Below are 15,807 nucleotides of genomic sequence, written 5' to 3'. Positions count from 1 at the left end.
AGATAGATTTAAAAAAAAACAAATAGTATATATCTCTTTTCAAATTTTCTATTTTTAGGTTTTATTTTAGCCTTTCTTTTGTCGGCTTATTTTAGTCTTTCTTTAATATTAAGGATGGAAATTTGGTATAATTAAATTTTCCAATAAAAAAGTAATATTAATTAGGTTCTAATATACAGACATACATTGATTGATAGTTTTAAAATTGAAAATTTAGTGTAAGTTTAAATTTAGTTCCATGTATAGGACATATGATTAATGGATTCCTTTGTAGTACTCACCAAAATTATAAACTTAATCTTTGTTTTCCATATTTTCGGTATCCCTTATTTTAAATCTTATTATGGAGGCTAAGGATAGGCAGGAAACAAATATTTATATTTTTATGGTATTCATATCCATTCTGCTACATAGAAATCAATATCTTTCCAATCAGTATCCGTTGTACAACTAACAAGATATCTTGTGTTTACCTATATTTAAAATTTTGAAAGTTGAATTGGTCGGACGCACGATATTTTTTTTGTTTTTTGAAAGAAAGGATATCCGATATGTTTCGTAAGAATGTTTCGAAAGAAAGAATATCCGATAATTATATAAAAAAATGAAAGACGCACATAAAAAAGTTAAAAATTTAACCACTAATTAGATCAATATTTCAAAAAGCAAAGAAGTATAGCCTGATCCCGATGAAGACCATTGGAAACGTGTGATTGCCGTGAAGATGCGCTTCGTCAAGGAGTCCAATTCAGCTTGAGACTGAGTCGATCGCAGAATCAAAAGCGACCAAAAAAATTGTTCACTTTTCCAAACCATTATTTTTTAAATTATTTCGTCGGAAATTTTCGAAGAAATTCTGAAAATTTTGTATGCTCCTCAGAAATTTTTTGGAAACCTGTTGGAATTTTTCCGACCATATTTTTTATCGGAAATTTTTGTCAAATATACCGTGACGTAGACGGCATCTTGGAGGTCAGGAGAATAGACGATGGATGGTTTAGTGTCATTTGGGTCCCACACGAGACGCCCGGCGAGTGGGAGATAGTGGAGGAGCGTGGCGACCAGAGAGGATTTAAGTTTATGGACGAGAGTGAGCGAGTGAGCTCAGGGACGCGGTAAAAAAGAAGGCGGTCAACGCGGTAAAAATGATCGAAACATGTGTTTTTTTTTCCATAAAATTGCCATTTAATAATCTTTTGAAAATTTTTCTATCACCCACCTACCTAGCATGGAATCACCTAAGTACATGCGATTCCCGCTTCAGAATTGGAAGCGTGAGCGGAATCGTGCGGAAGCGTCTTGGAATCGCGATTCTCCAAATGAGTCATTTAGAATCGCGATGGAAGCGCACGATTCAGTCATGGAAACATCGGTGGTGAAAAATTGAAAACATTGTCGTCGATTTATTTTTTGGTCCAACGAGATATTAAAGGAATAAGATGACTAATTTTTTCCATGTGCTTTTTTTAGTGTTGTTTACCATTTCTTTTTTATTATTTTGGCTCAATTGAGGCACTGTTTTATTTTTTTTTACTGTCATTTTTCCTTCGACTAGGTATTTTTAAAAAAAAAAAGATTAACGATAACTTAACTATAGAAAAATCTTAAGTTATATATAAACGTTTCCAACCCATATTCACTTTCTAATTTTTTTGAAAATCCGCTTCTCCGCTTTCAAACGCTTCCGCTTCCGATTCCATACAATTTAGTCACCCACAAAAACCTAATTATGTGAAGTCTACACATTATAGATTTATTCTATGAGATGCTAGTATACTTCAAATCAGATTTCCAATTACACGATCATAAACGAATTTGCAATTTATATCCAAAATAAAACACAATCTGTTGGGAAACAAAATAGATAAAAGATTCAAACAAGTCAGCACGAGAAAGTCTCACAATCAAAAGCCATTAGAACATTTTAGTTTTCAAATCTATTTTTGAACAGAGAAATAAAAACATCCATCTCACTTTTCTTCAAACACAGACCAATCTCCACACCACCAGTCTGATCCCTCATCTCCGACATCGAAAGAAGCTGACACTGGTCAGTGGACACAGTCTCACTGTTAACCGGTCTTCCCCACCCGAAATCGGACTCATAAACCGAAAAACGGTTTGACCCAGAAACGGCCCAAACTTGTGTACCCTGTTCTATGTTCTTCACTCTTTCAACACACAAATCAAAGATTACCTCAATCCCTTGTGATCCCAAACCTTTAACCGAATCGCTGAGGATTTCAACCGCATTGATGAAACCATCTTCTCCCAGAAATGACTTCGCTTTGTATCCTAAGCAACTAATCGGAAACACGCAGGCCCCTGAGTACGTCCTAGGAACCAATGGGCCTAACCGGTTTCTGAAATCAGCTGCGTATTCATAAGCCACCGGTCTGTCCACATCAACTCCACGCGCTTTCACCAAGCAGGTCCAGAGATAGGCGTTCACGACGACAAAGGTTGAAAGGTGAAGCTCAAGGTGAGGACGATTTGTCTCGTTCTTGGCTCGTTCCTTAAGTTTCACGACATTCTCTAAAGTCAGCTCAAGTGTGATCCGATAAACGTCTGCATCGGTCTCCTCCGTGAGAGGTAGCTTCAGGGTTCTTGCATTGTCTTTGTCCTCTGAAAGGTATGGTAGAAACTCCAGCATCTTCGTTTCCAACCCGACCGGAACATTAATGACAGTACGATCTAAAAACGGAGTTAAATCCTCTGGTAAGGCCGTTGTTCCGTGTTTGCAGATGTGAGCCCATGATTTAGTAAACATTTGAGCTGTTATGCCGTCCATAAAGACATGATGGGATACAATGCCAATACTAAACCCTTGGTTTGGAAACAATGTTACTTGTAGAGAAAGTAACGTTGGTGAGTCACCAGAAACCGGTAACTCCGGCACAAGAGGACGTAGCTCCTTCGCAGGACGTAACCCCTTGCTTGAAACAATTGAGAAATTTGCATCGCTGCTTTCCGCCACGATCAGCGAGACAGTGTCGTGCGGAAGGACGACGATGCACGGTTTAAGATCTTGAGGGTACCATTTGAGGTGACCAGCGAGAGGGAGATAGTAGTGGAGGATGACGGATAGAGATTGCTCAAGTTTTGGGAGGATAACAGAGTAGAAAGACTCGCGAGATGACTCAGAGAGTTTGTAGAAGATGACTTGTTGTGTGGGATGGAAACTTAGCCACCTTAGGTCAAAGAAAGTGAGTGGGAGAATGAATGGATATTCGCGGGATGAATCCGACAAGGGGCTGATTTGAGAGATCTTGGTAACGTTTAGAGCCATCGATGGAGGATGTAAGTACTCTTAGCTAGTTTGGATTCTTTAGATTAGTACATCAAATTGCACGAATCAGTCTTATTTATATTGAACTTAGATATGTTAATTAATTTATGTTAGTCTGATATACATTGTTAATTATAGCTTAATATGATTTGTGTCAACTTTAGATAAATTTTGACATGTCTCGATGAAATGTTTACAGACTTCAATTTTTGTAGTTTCTTTTTTCAAATTTTATATTTTTTCAGTTTTCTTTTAGTTTTTCTTTAAATATCATTAAATATCAAAGGATGGAAATTTGGTATAAGTTTAATTGTAGTTCCAATTAAAAAAAGCAATACTTAGGTTATAATATATACAACATTGATTGATAGTTTTATTGAAAATTTAGTGTAAGTTTAATTTTAGCTCCATTTATAGGACATATGATTAATGGGTTCTTTTTTAGTACTCATCATAATGATAAACTTGATGTTTTTTTCATATTTTTGGTATTCCTTATTTTAAATCTTGTGTTTACATATATTTATTGAATGTTTAATTGGTCGGATATACGATATGTTCAGTAAGAAATTTTAAATATAATTAAAAAACATAAAAGTTCAAAATTTAACCATTTTAGATCAATACTTCAGAAAACAGAAGTTTCTCTCTTAAATAAATAGTAATTAGTTCTGATGAAGAGAGAAATTCATAAAACTTATGTATGGCTACTACTTACAAATGCAAAGCAAGTAGCCGGCCGTGAAGATGGATACCGATGAAGACCATTGGAAACGTGTGATAGCCGTAAAAATGCGCTTCGTTCAGCTTGAGATCTCGACTTGATAAGTGAGTATTAGAGAGTCCAACGATCGCATAACCAAAAGCGAGCAAAAAAAATGTTTAATTTTCCAAACCATTGTGAAACAGCGAAATAAAAGTATCCATCTCAGATTTCTTCAAACACAAGCCAACCTCCAGGCCTCCGGGCTCATCCCTCCTTTCCGACATGGAAAACGCCTCGTTCCGGTCAATGGACACAACCTCACTGCTAGTAGGTTTTTCCCCACCCAAAATCCGACGTGTATGGCCCAAACTGGTTTGACCCGGTTACGGACCCGATCTGCGTGCCCGGTTCCAGTCTCTTTATTCCATCAATGTACAATTCGCAAGCTTTCTCAATTGAACCAAGTCCTCTAACCGAATCGCTTAGAATTTGGACAGTGTTGACAAATCCATCTTTAAAGACATGACTTAAAGACATGAGCCCATGATTTGGTAAACGTATTCATTGTTTTACCGTCCACAGCAGAATGTAGAGCTGCTATGCCGATGCAGAAGCCTTGGTTTGGAAACAATGTTACTTGCAAAGAAAGAACAGACGGCGAGTCGCAAGAAAAGGGAAACTCGGGCACCAGAGAACGTATCTCCGTCTCGGGACGTAGCCCTTTTCCGGAGAGACGTGCAAAATCAGCGTCGCTCTCAGCAACTGTCAAGGAGACATAGTCGTCGGGGAAGACGACGACGCGTGGCTTAGGATCTTGTGGGTCCCAGGTGAGGCGACCTGTCAGCGGGAGATAGTGACGGAGGACGACGGAGAGAGAGAGAGAGAGCTTGGGGAGGATCACGGAGAAGAAGGACTCGCGAGATGAGTCGTCTTTGTTGAGTTTGTAGAAGATGACTCTCTCAGTGGGATGGAATTTTAACCACTTTAAGTCGAAGAAAGTGAGTGGGAGATCGAGCGAGCCGATTGAGTCATGAGGCGAGTTTGTTGCTGGGTTGACTCGGGAGATCTTGTGTATCATTAGCGTCATTGACGAAGAAAGGTGGTGAAACCAGAGTTGTTAGCTTAACTCTCTCTAGAGATTTTTTTTTTTCCTAGAGATGTTAGTACATAAGACCATCCACAACGCAGTATCAACCGAGTTCATCAGCGAGGCTTAATGTAATATTTTTGATTTGTTTTAATCATTTTGACCCACATACTCGTTGATACCGTCTCAAAGAGATGAGCCGGACGAACCTGTATCGTCGAGGTTCAACGGTACGTGGCACATGCGTATTGGCTGTTGGAGAGAGTTAATTTTTTATGATGGGAAGTAATTTTTCTGATTTAGTTTTATCACCAAAAATATTATTAAAAAATTCTGATGAACTCCAAGTATCAGGGTTGTGGATGGTCTAAGATTATATATCACTAGATTCATGATTCCAGCAAAATCAAACTTTATTAATTTACAAATCAAACAACTGCAATAATCTATAACAAAGTGGAGTAAATTACGAGTATCATTAGAGCAGAACCAGCTGTCATGCATGTGGCTATGTTTGGTTTGAGATTTACCTAACTTTCCACAGTTGGCACTTTAAAAACCAAATAATTGTTGTTTTACTTATCTCAAAGTAAAGTTATAGAAATGCTCTTGAAAATTGAGGTTGGCGGCGGTTTCATGGTCCTCTTGCCATATTTGCCGTCTGAGAAGTATGACATGGATCCCAAAATCTTTGATTCAAGACCTGGTGGAACATTGATAAGAGTACAATCTAAAATCAGAGTCAAGTCCTTTGGAATACAAAGAGTAGTCATTGTCCCGTGTACCAATGATTTACAAATGTGAGCTCATGATTTGATAAACATTATCGACCCTGTGCCATCTTTCAAAACATGATGTTCTGCTAGGGGCCGATGCAAAACTGTGATACATCAATCTCACCTTCTTTTGGGAACCAAACAGACCGGCCGTATCAACTTTAAACGCCTCAACCGCTTTTTTTTTTAGGGCCCAGGTTACCTATCTTGAAATTGCTTCAATTTAAGTATTTTTAACAAGCATTTTTAACTAAGATCAATGGCCAAACAGATAAATATACTTTAATGACATATATAGCCAAATCAATTCTTATAAGTCTTTACATATACTAAAATAAGGATGTTACAAAAACCCTTGGTTCGGGAACAATGTGATCTTATTAACGAGGTTGAGCTAAGTTAGCATTATTGGGTTTAAGGCAGTTTGTATAGCTTGGTTGTCAAGCTAAAGTAGGGTTTTCATATCTTGTATATATGTATATGTGTTGTAAACGTCTTTGATAATCACAGAAGCATATTCAATATTTCAAAAAGCAAAGAAGTAGCCCAATCCCGATGAACACCATTGGAAATGTGTGATAGCCTTGAAGATGCGCTTCGTCAAGGAAGGAGTCCAAATCAGCTTGAGATTGAGTCCAACGATCGCATAATCAAAGCGACAAAAAAAAAAAAAGTTTAATTTTCCAAACCATTATGAAACAGAGAAATAAAAGTATCCATCTCAGATTTCTTCAAACACAAGCCAACCTCCACGCCTCCGGACTCATCCCTTCTTTCCGACATGGAAAACGCCTCGTTCCGGTCAATGGACACATTTTCACTTCTAGTTGGTTTTCCCCACCCAAAATCCGATGTGTATGACCCAAACTGGTTTGACCCGGAAATGGATCCCAACTGCGTGCCCGGTTCCACTCTCTTCGTCCCATCAATGTACAATTCGCAAGCTTTCTCAATTGGACCAAGTCCTCTAACCGAATCGCTTAGAATTTCCACAGTGTTGACAAATCCATCTTCTCCCAAAAACAGCCCTGCTTTATATCCAAAGAAACCAATGGGGAACACGCAGTTCCCGAAATAATTCTCAGGCACCGGTTTATTTAACCGGCTTCTGAAATCAGCGGCGTATATGAAACGCACCGGTCTATCCATGTCACCACCACGCGTCTTCACTAAGCATGTCCACAGATAGGCATAGGCAACAACAAACGTTGACAAATGAAGTTCAAGATGAGAGCGAGTTGACTCGCTCTTGGCTCGCTCCTTAAGTTTCTTGACGTTTTCCCGAGTTAATTGGAGCGTGACCCGGACTAGGTCTGGTCTGATCTCTTCCGTAGGAGGCAGCTTCAGTGATCTTAAGCTGTTTTTGTCTTGTGATAGATACGACATAAGTTCCAAGATTTTTGCTTCAAGAAGAGCAGGAACAGTGATGACCGTTCGATCTAAAAATGGTGTCAGATCTTCGGGCAAAGATGTGGTTTCATGTTTAGAGATGTGAGCCCATGATTTGATAAACATATTCATTGTTTTACCGTCCAGAACAGAATGATGAGCTGCTATGCCGATGCAGAAGCCTTGGTTTGGAAAGAATGTGACTTGCAGAGAAAGAACAGACGGCGAGTGGCAAGAAACTGGAAACTCTGGAACCAGAGAACGTATCTCCATCTCGGGACGTAGCCCTTTTCCGGAAACACGTGCAAAATTAGCGTCGCTCTCCGCAACTGTCAAGGAGACGTAGTCGTCGGGGAAGACGACGATGCGTGGCTTAGGATCTTGTGTGTCCCACGTGAGGCGACCTGCAAGCGGGAGGTAGTGACGGAGGACGACGGAGAGGGAGAGCTCAAGCTTGGGGAGGATCACGGAGAAGAAGGACTCGCGAGATGAGTCGTCTTTGTTGAGTTTGTAGAAGATGACTCTCTCGGTGGGATGGAAACTTAACCACCTCAAGTCGAAGAAAGTGAGTGGGAGAACGAGCGAGCCGGTTGAGTCATGAGGCGAGTTTGTTGCTGGGTTGACTCGGGAGATCTTGTGTACTATTAGCGTCATTGACGAACAAAGGTTTAAGAGAGAGAGTTGTCTCTAGAGATTCCTTTTAATTTCCTAGAGATGTTAATACATAAAATTATATTATGTTTTCTGTCCGACCTTTCATACTTATTATTATATATCACGAGATTCATGATTCCTACAAAATCAACAAACTTTAGTAGTTTACAAGTCAAACAACTACAATAATTTATAACACGTGGAGTAAATTATGATTATCTTTATAGCAGAACCAGCTGTCCTGCATGTGGATATGTTTGGTTTGAGATTTTATAAGTTTTGTGGTTAATTAATTTTTAAAAGATGTTTCAGTATCATTCTAGATTATAAGATTACTCAAACCTAACTCTCCAGATTTTGCACTTTAAAACCAAATAATTGTTGTTTGACTTGTTTCAAAGTAAAGTTATAGAAATGCTCATAAATATGCAGGGCGTTTAGACCATCTTCAACAATAGTATGTAGTTAGGGGATCTAAGGGATTTTTTTTAATAGTTTTTGTGCACTTTATGGATTTAGAAACTCATATAGATTTTTTCAAATTTTAAGTGTCCAATGGCAGTATGTAATAAGAGTCTCTAAATTTTTTTTTTTTTTATTAATTTTTTTTCAAATACAAATATTTTATTAATACAAATCATTTCAATTATTTAAAATTTAAACATAGAATACACAGAAAAACAAATCATAATTTAAAGTTTAAACATAGTTGTCATCTTGAATATGTCCAATCTTATTCCATAAATGCTCAACTAAAATTTCTTATATTAGCATTCAAGAGAGAGTTAAACGTTCAAGACTTAACATAAAGTTCTAGTTAGAACATAAAACTTCTGTTCTTGTAATTAGCATTCATTGTTTTCACCTAACTGATAACACCTTTGCATTGATCATACTTGACATAAAGCACAAGAAATCCATCCTAATTCATCAAAGCATTGATTCTACTCTCTAATGCTAACCTAACACTACAGGCACAGATTCAATGCCTATTTCAATCCATCACAAACCATCAATCAGAAACCACATCAACACCATCCTAATTAAACCACTGAAATGATTCTCGGATAACTATGAAGAGAAAATCGAACTTACTTGTACAGATGCATGCATGGTTATGACTTTGCTTGATTGATCAAATGGCCCACACTTGGCAAGCTCGATCAATTGACCCTGATTTTTTGGATCGATCACTTCTTATCTCGCCGCCACTTGACCTGCCGCCGCCTTCAAAATAAGACGTGGAAGACTCAATATTGGAGAGGACGAGTGGACACCGCCTCGGATGACTGAAGCTGACTTGCCGCCGGAGCTTCACGCCGAGAAGATAAATGAAGCTCAGGCTGAGAGCGAGTTGACTCTCGCTTTGCTTGCGCTTTAAGTTTCTCAACTTTCTCTCGAGTCAGCTCAAGTGTGATGCGGACAAGATCCGTGCGTGTATCCTCCGTTGAAGGTGGCGGCTTCATCGTCCTCTTGCCATATTTGCCATCTGAGAAGTAGGACATGAATTCCAAAATCTTTGATTCAAGACCTGGTGGAACATTGATAAGAGTACGATCTAAAATTGGAGTCAAGTCCTTTGGAACACAATGAGAAGTCATTGTTCCGTGTACCAATGATTAACAAATGTGAGCCCATGATTTGATAAACATTATCGACCCTGTGCCATCTTTCAAAACATGATGTTCTGCTAGGCCGATGCAAAACCCTTGGTTTTGGAACAATGTGATTTGTAAAGAGTATAGAGAAGCCGAGTCAAGACGCGTAACTGATAACTCAGGCACCAGGACACGTAACTCCGTTTGAGGGCGTAGCTCTTTTCCCGAAACAAGATAAAAATCTGCGTCTGACTCTGCCACTGTCAGCGAGACAGTGTCGTGTCCGAAGACAACAATGTGGGGCTTAGGTTCTTGTGCGTTCCACGCCAGCGAAAGGGAGGTAATGGCGGAGGACGAGTGAGAGAGAGAGCTCGAGCTTGGGGAGAATCACTGAGTGAAAAAACTCGCGAGATGATGACTCTGAGAGTTTGTAGAAGATAGCTTGCTGAGTAGGATGTGATCTTACCCACCGCAAGTCGAAAAAAGTGAGTGGGAGAACGAGTGGGTCGACCGAGTCGTTGGACGAGTCAGGTGCAGGACTAACTCGGCAGATCTTGATTAGTTTTAGAGCCATTGTTGATTAGGTTAACAAGAGTTGGTAGTTCAAAGAGTGAGATAGATCTTGATCATCTTAATGTTTTATAACTAATGATTTCAATTATTTTACCACCTGAAACTGAACCTTAATCAATAATCATTTTTTAATCAAGAAAAAACAATCACCAATCAATTTATTAAATGGAGTTAATTACCCATTTGATAACGTGAAAACCAGCTGTTAGCATGTGGTTGATATAATTACGGTCACGACCTTAATCTTTTAGAAGTCAGTGAGTCATTTGATGACACATGGAGGGATGGTGATTTAGCCGTAAAGTATAAAGATTATTGCAACCAAACACTACCCCAAGATAGTAATTTGGTGACAATTAACGAACATAAGCCAGTCATTTGTTAACACGTGGAAAATTGAGTGTTAGGTTGTAAATTACAAGAGAGGTTTTCTATTTAATATTCGCGCGAACCGATCAAGTTTTTTTAACTTTCTTCGTCATTAGTAAATCAGTAATGACACTAGACATCATTGAAGTAGCCCGAGTCAATCCCGCCGCAGACTCGGTCCACAACACGTCCGACTCGTTCACAATCCCCTTAACGTTCTTCGACCTACCGTGGCTATTGTTCAGCCCAGTCAAACGAGTCTTCTTTTACAGACTCACCGAGTCGACTCGTGAGCATTTCCACTCCTTCATTCTCCCTAACCTCAAGCTCTCCCTCTCCTTCGTCCTCCGCGACTATCTTCCTCTCTCCGGCCGCATCACCTGGGATCCAAACGAGCCCAAGCCGAGCATCGTCGTCTCCCAAAACGACGCCGTTTCAGTGACAGTAGCCGAGAGCGAAGATGATTTTTCTCTTCTCTCCGGCTATGGACAACGTCCCGTTTCCGGGTTACACAACCTACTGCCCGAGTTACCCGTTTCCGACGACTCAGCTTCCGCTTTCTCTCTGCAAATCACGTTGTTCCCGAACCACGGATTCTCGATCGGCGTCGTCGCACACCACGCCGTTTTGGACGGAAAAACGTCAAGCATGTTCGTCAAAGCTTGGGCTCAAATCTGCAAACAGCTACTCGGTAACGGAATATCTTCTCTACCGGAGAATCTAACTCCGTCTTATGATCGGTCGTTGATCAAAGATATGACCGGAATCGACGAAAAGATGATCGAAATACTGAGATCTCTCAAAGGAGACAAAACCAAGAGCAGCAGAAGCTTGAGTCCGTTTCCCGCCAGAAAACTCGGAGACGACGTCGTTCTCGCGACGCTCGTGCTCGGTCGCGATGACATCGAGAAACTCAAGGAGCGGGTCAAGAGCGAGTCACCGAGTCGAGATCGGGGACTTCACTTGTCGACTTTCGTCGTCGCTTACGCTTACGCGTGGAGCTGCTTAGTGAAGGCGCGTGGAGGAAGCGAGGAGAGACCCGTTGGCTTTCTTTTCGTTGGAGATTTCAGAGATCGGTTAGATCCGCCGCTTCCGGCGACATACTTCGGAAATTGCATGTTTCCGGCGGGTAGTTATAACCACAAGGCGGCGGAATTCGCGGAGGAGAAGGGATTCGCGACGGCGGTGGAGATACTCAGTGATTTGGTTAGAGGATTGAGTTCACGAAGGATAGAGACGATCGCGAAGGAGTTCGCGGATAGCTTCGGGTTACCGAGAGGGACACAGCTCGGGACGGTGGCCGGGTCGACCCGATTGGGAGTTTATGAATCGGATTTCGGGTGGGGAAGACCCGTTAAGGTTGATATTGTCTCCATTGATCAAGGAGAGGCCATCTCGATGGCCGAGAGACGCGACGAGTCAGGTGGCGTGGAAATTGGAATGTGCTTGAAAAAGACGGAAATGGACATGGTCCTTTCTTTTTTCAACAATGGTTTACACAATTAAATCCCTTCTTGTGAAATTATAATTGAGAGGATAATTATCCACTGAGATTAGTGTTATCAGACAAAACTTTTGATATCTACTGAGATTAGTGTTTTGTGGGTCAAATCAAACTTTATTTTATAACGATAGTTTTAGTCGGTAAAATTGCAAACTTGATTCTTCCTTGAACTTTATACTATTTGGTATAATCAGATCAAGTGTTGATTTCCATATGCTTGATCAATGAATTACACGAGCTCATCACAATGTGAGTGGGACTCTCCAACCAAAGATAGTGTTCCAGAGAAATGAAAATACTAACCTCTAACATCAGCAGGAGCTCTATGAGCTATCTTCAATGATTGCCTATAAAGTTTAAGCACTCGAGCTCGGAGAATAAAGCTCTGCAAATCTAAGGAATGAATCATAATCGATCACCACCTCCCTGAGAAACAGAAAAGGAAGAAGAACAACTGGTGTTGTCACATGTATAAACCGGGGCGGGTCTGTAGTGACAACATTAGAGCCTGATAACTATTTTTGTATAGAAACAAGCAGGAGACCAAGTGCAAGGCATAGTTGATTACACCGTAACTCTGCAGCACAATGCCAAATCAATGAAGGTGTGGATCTGATTCTAAGCTCAGTGATCCAGTGAATAATATGAAACCTCTTTACGAATTCGTTAATTTGATATCAAGAGGAACCAGTAAACAATCAATCTCACTCTATATAGTATAATCTAGCATTAAACCATGACGATTTTGCAGAGCAGCTAATTAAATACAACCCCAGAAACTATGAAACTCAATATAACATGTACAAAAAATCACATGTTATCCACGAAGAATTGCAATCATGAACCAGAGGTTTTAAAGAGCAGAAGGAGAAATTGGTTACCTAGAAGATGTGTAAGTATGGAGAAGAGAAGTCGCGGGATTGTTGGTGAAGAAGCGAGAACCTAATTTTTGGTCAACCATCTGACTTTAGTTGATAGGATTAAAATTCTTTTGGTACAATTTCTTTTCGGTTCTTTGGTACAATATTCGGTTTTCCAAAATAGGAAAAGGAAATTTGTTTAAAACATACTTAATCAATCATATCGATTACTTCAAATCGTGTACAGATCAGATTAGTTTATTCGGATTGAACAACCAACTAATAGCTACAATTCGACCGAACATACCTCACGACTCAACGTTATGTTATTTACATTACACAACATACTGGATAAGCAAATTCCTTACGAAACATAATAAACCATAACGAAAGTTATGTCTGATGGTGTTACAAATTGAAACCAAAATTCTAATTAAAAAGAAAACCAAACAAAAAAAAAAATCTGGGTGAGAAATGAGGATCTCTAAACAAAAATATGCCAAACCAAAATCACTAAACCAGATAGTCCACAGATCTAAGTAAGCAACTAGTGGTTTCCACCTTCTATAATGAAACACAGAACAACAACAACTTAAGAACATCACAGTTAATTTTTCTTTCTTTCATCTGTTTTTTTCCCACAAAAATCTTGCAACAATCCTTTCTTTTTCTACCGTATGTGGTTTCTAAATGCGTATGTATGCATACGAATGGCCTCTCTATAAAACTCCCAAGATTCACTTGCTTCCGTAATTGCTTCTTGCCCAAAAGGGTTCTTCTTGATAAAATCTTGAACGTTTTCAGCTTCTACTAGCTTCTCCAGATAAAGTCTCAGATCACCACCATTACCTGAATTCCATTGTAAGCAGGCATAGGTGGTAAGTAAACCAGAAGATCGTTACCAAACCCCCAAAGAAATAAAAAGTAAAAATCCAAGAAAATAAGAATTAGGGAAAAAGAGGTTTACCTAAAGATGCGTCAGTCTTGTTCTGGTGATCGTATGAGTGAGGGAATATTGCGGTGAATGGCTGTAACAAATTCAGAAGATTCATTCAAAAAGTTGAAACATCGATGAGCTAAAAGAACTGTTATATAAATTGACACAAAGATGATGATGAGGACGTGCGAAAATCTTACCGGGTTAAGCAAAGCCTTGTAAGGAGAATCGTCAAGCAATACCGTGTTGGTTTCATTGTAGTCACCTTTTTTCCACGGAAGTTTTGGGTCGTGTTTCTCCCAGAGCTGTTTTAGATCCTTGAACACCACGTATTTGTGCCTATTTTCAAGGGAACCAACAGTCGTCGTAGCACAATAAGACATGCCCTGCAACAACCAAAATGGATGAAAATAAGACAGACAACTCTTTCCGAGAAAACAAAACAGGGGAGGGCATGACAAGAACTACATACCCAGCAAAACAACAGTTTACTCTTCCAATCGCCGAGCAAGAACTCAGTGATTCTGTCAACGTTGTTCCTGTAATAAGTAGAATAAAAGTTAAAATCAATTATACACACGGATATGGAAGTAACTGATCTGTAACTTCATATGATCTTTACATATATGTAAAGTGTGAATAAACAATATGAGTAATCTCTTACTGCTTTCTCGAGGACCAGATACCAACTTCAAACTTGTCAAAGCAGAACTTCAGAAATTCTTCACAAAAAGGTCTCTTGAAAACTGACAGAAACAAAGGAAAAATTGCAGACTTATTAAGTCACTTTCAAATAGTATTGGTGTGGACTCACAAGTGATAATGAACAAAAGATCTTGAGAACTCACTTGCCCTTCTTCCAATATTAATGTCCGCTTTGCAATCAGGGAGAATAGAAACTATATCTGCAAGCAACCCGTTCAGATCAAGAACAAGAAGCTTTTTCCTTGAGACCGATGGATTTGACCTTCTCACTTCTTTGATTCCACAAGAAGCAACACAAGAATCTTTGCTCTCTGTCACCGGAATTTCATCTCTTCTTATGACGGCCGATGTAACAGAAGCTACATTTATCTTTTCTAGCTCTAAAACAGGAAGCTTTTCTATGTTAGCATCACCTGAGACAACATCGACTTCGTTCACTTTCACCAGCAAGTCCTGACTTTCTTTTGTGTCAGTATGTTTTCTATCTGCCAAGCTCAGTGCAGAATCCTCCTCTATCTTCTTCTCATTGGATTCAGCTTGTTCAGCACAAGTATCTTTCTCTTCTTCAACATTTAGTTTACAGACTTGGCCAATCTCGCTTCCATCACCTGACGCAACACAAGTCTCTTTCATAACATCAACCGCTGTTTCTATCTTATCAATCATTCTAGCTTTCTTAACCACTGGTTCCTCCTCTACGGGGCGTTCAATTGCTCTCATCCTCCGAGGAACTCAAAAATTGCATTACTTGTTATTCCAAATTAAGCTGTTGAGAAGAAAGTGGAATAAATACAAAGAGATAAAAAAGTTGAAAGCTCAATACAGAGATCATAAAAAAAAAAGAAAAAAAATCACTATTACTAAGCATTATTACATGAACGATTTGATCAATTAAAGAAGTGCAACTCAAAACCACAATAAACGTTTTACCAAAACAAAAGTCTGAATCTTTTTTTTTTACTAAAGAAAAAGTATGAATCTTAGCAATCGCAATTTCATGTTTACGATGATCTGAATCAAAATCATTAGACAATATCCATTACACAATCGACTAATCTCCTAGATTTAAAACACTGGCTCGAGTATATAAAAGGAATCAATCTAGCCAGGAAAAAAAAAACGAGTCAATTCCATCGAATTCATCTTGCTTACAACCAGAACAACAAAATTTGTCACTAAAACAAGAAATTGGGAGAGAGGGAAATCGAGAGTTGACCTTGTGGAGAGGCTTGAGGAAGAAGGAGTCAGTGTTGAGAATGTGATTTAGATTGGTATAGGAAAGAATTTAAGGATCTCTGAGTTCGGAAAGATGAAACGACAGCTTTTCGATGCCGTTTGGTCTTTCCCCATAGATGAGGGA

The 15,807-nt window shown here is 39.4% G+C and overlaps 4 protein-coding genes and 2 pseudogenes across 4 annotated transcripts; 1 reads left to right on the top strand and 5 right to left on the bottom strand.

Annotated features, from left to right (window-relative positions):
* Positions 1–1,924: 1,924 nt before the first annotated feature.
* LOC18013379 (BAHD acyltransferase At3g29680) lies at positions 1,925–3,315 on the bottom strand. Its single transcript, XM_006395209.2, has one exon. It carries the CDS (start codon positions 3,287–3,289, stop codon positions 1,925–1,927), a length of 1,365 nt encoding a protein of 454 aa, XP_006395271.1. The 5' UTR covers positions 3,290–3,315.
* Positions 3,316–4,171: 856 nt separating this feature from the next.
* On the bottom strand, positions 4,172–5,082 carry LOC18013378 (annotated as a pseudogene).
* A 1,237-nt stretch (positions 5,083–6,319) lies between these two features.
* LOC18013428 (BAHD acyltransferase At3g29680) lies at positions 6,320–9,136 on the bottom strand. The gene is made up of 2 exons (XM_006395207.2): positions 8,997–9,136; positions 6,320–7,955 (listed from the first exon to the last, which is right to left on the bottom strand). The coding sequence occupies exon 2, from the start codon at positions 7,899–7,901 to the stop codon at positions 6,534–6,536; it is 1,368 nt and encodes a 455-aa protein (XP_006395269.1). The 5' UTR covers positions 7,902–7,955; positions 8,997–9,136; the 3' UTR covers positions 6,320–6,533.
* A 14-nt stretch (positions 9,137–9,150) lies between these two features.
* On the bottom strand, positions 9,151–10,104 carry LOC18013427 (annotated as a pseudogene).
* A 348-nt stretch (positions 10,105–10,452) lies between these two features.
* LOC18013440 (phenolic glucoside malonyltransferase 2) lies at positions 10,453–12,072 on the top strand. Its single transcript, XM_006395205.2, has one exon. It carries the CDS (start codon positions 10,568–10,570, stop codon positions 11,945–11,947), a length of 1,380 nt encoding a protein of 459 aa, XP_006395267.1. The 5' UTR covers positions 10,453–10,567; the 3' UTR covers positions 11,948–12,072.
* A 1,081-nt stretch (positions 12,073–13,153) lies between these two features.
* LOC18013439 (ubiquitin-like domain-containing CTD phosphatase 1) lies at positions 13,154–15,798 on the bottom strand. The gene is made up of 7 exons (XM_006395204.2): positions 15,664–15,798; positions 14,591–15,213; positions 14,407–14,488; positions 14,215–14,281; positions 13,943–14,128; positions 13,773–13,833; positions 13,154–13,654 (listed from the first exon to the last, which is right to left on the bottom strand). The coding sequence occupies exons 2-7, from the start codon at positions 15,165–15,167 to the stop codon at positions 13,476–13,478; spliced, it is 1,152 nt and encodes a 383-aa protein (XP_006395266.1). The 5' UTR covers positions 15,168–15,213; positions 15,664–15,798; the 3' UTR covers positions 13,154–13,475.
* Between the last annotated feature and the right edge of the window lie 9 nt (positions 15,799–15,807).

Source organism: Eutrema salsugineum, unplaced genomic scaffold (assembly GCF_000478725.1).
Source record: "Eutrema salsugineum unplaced genomic scaffold, Eutsalg1_0 scaffold_6, whole genome shotgun sequence".
NCBI classification, from domain to species: domain Eukaryota; kingdom Viridiplantae; phylum Streptophyta; class Magnoliopsida; order Brassicales; family Brassicaceae; genus Eutrema; species Eutrema salsugineum.
This window is presented reverse-complemented; position numbering and strand designations above follow the sequence as displayed.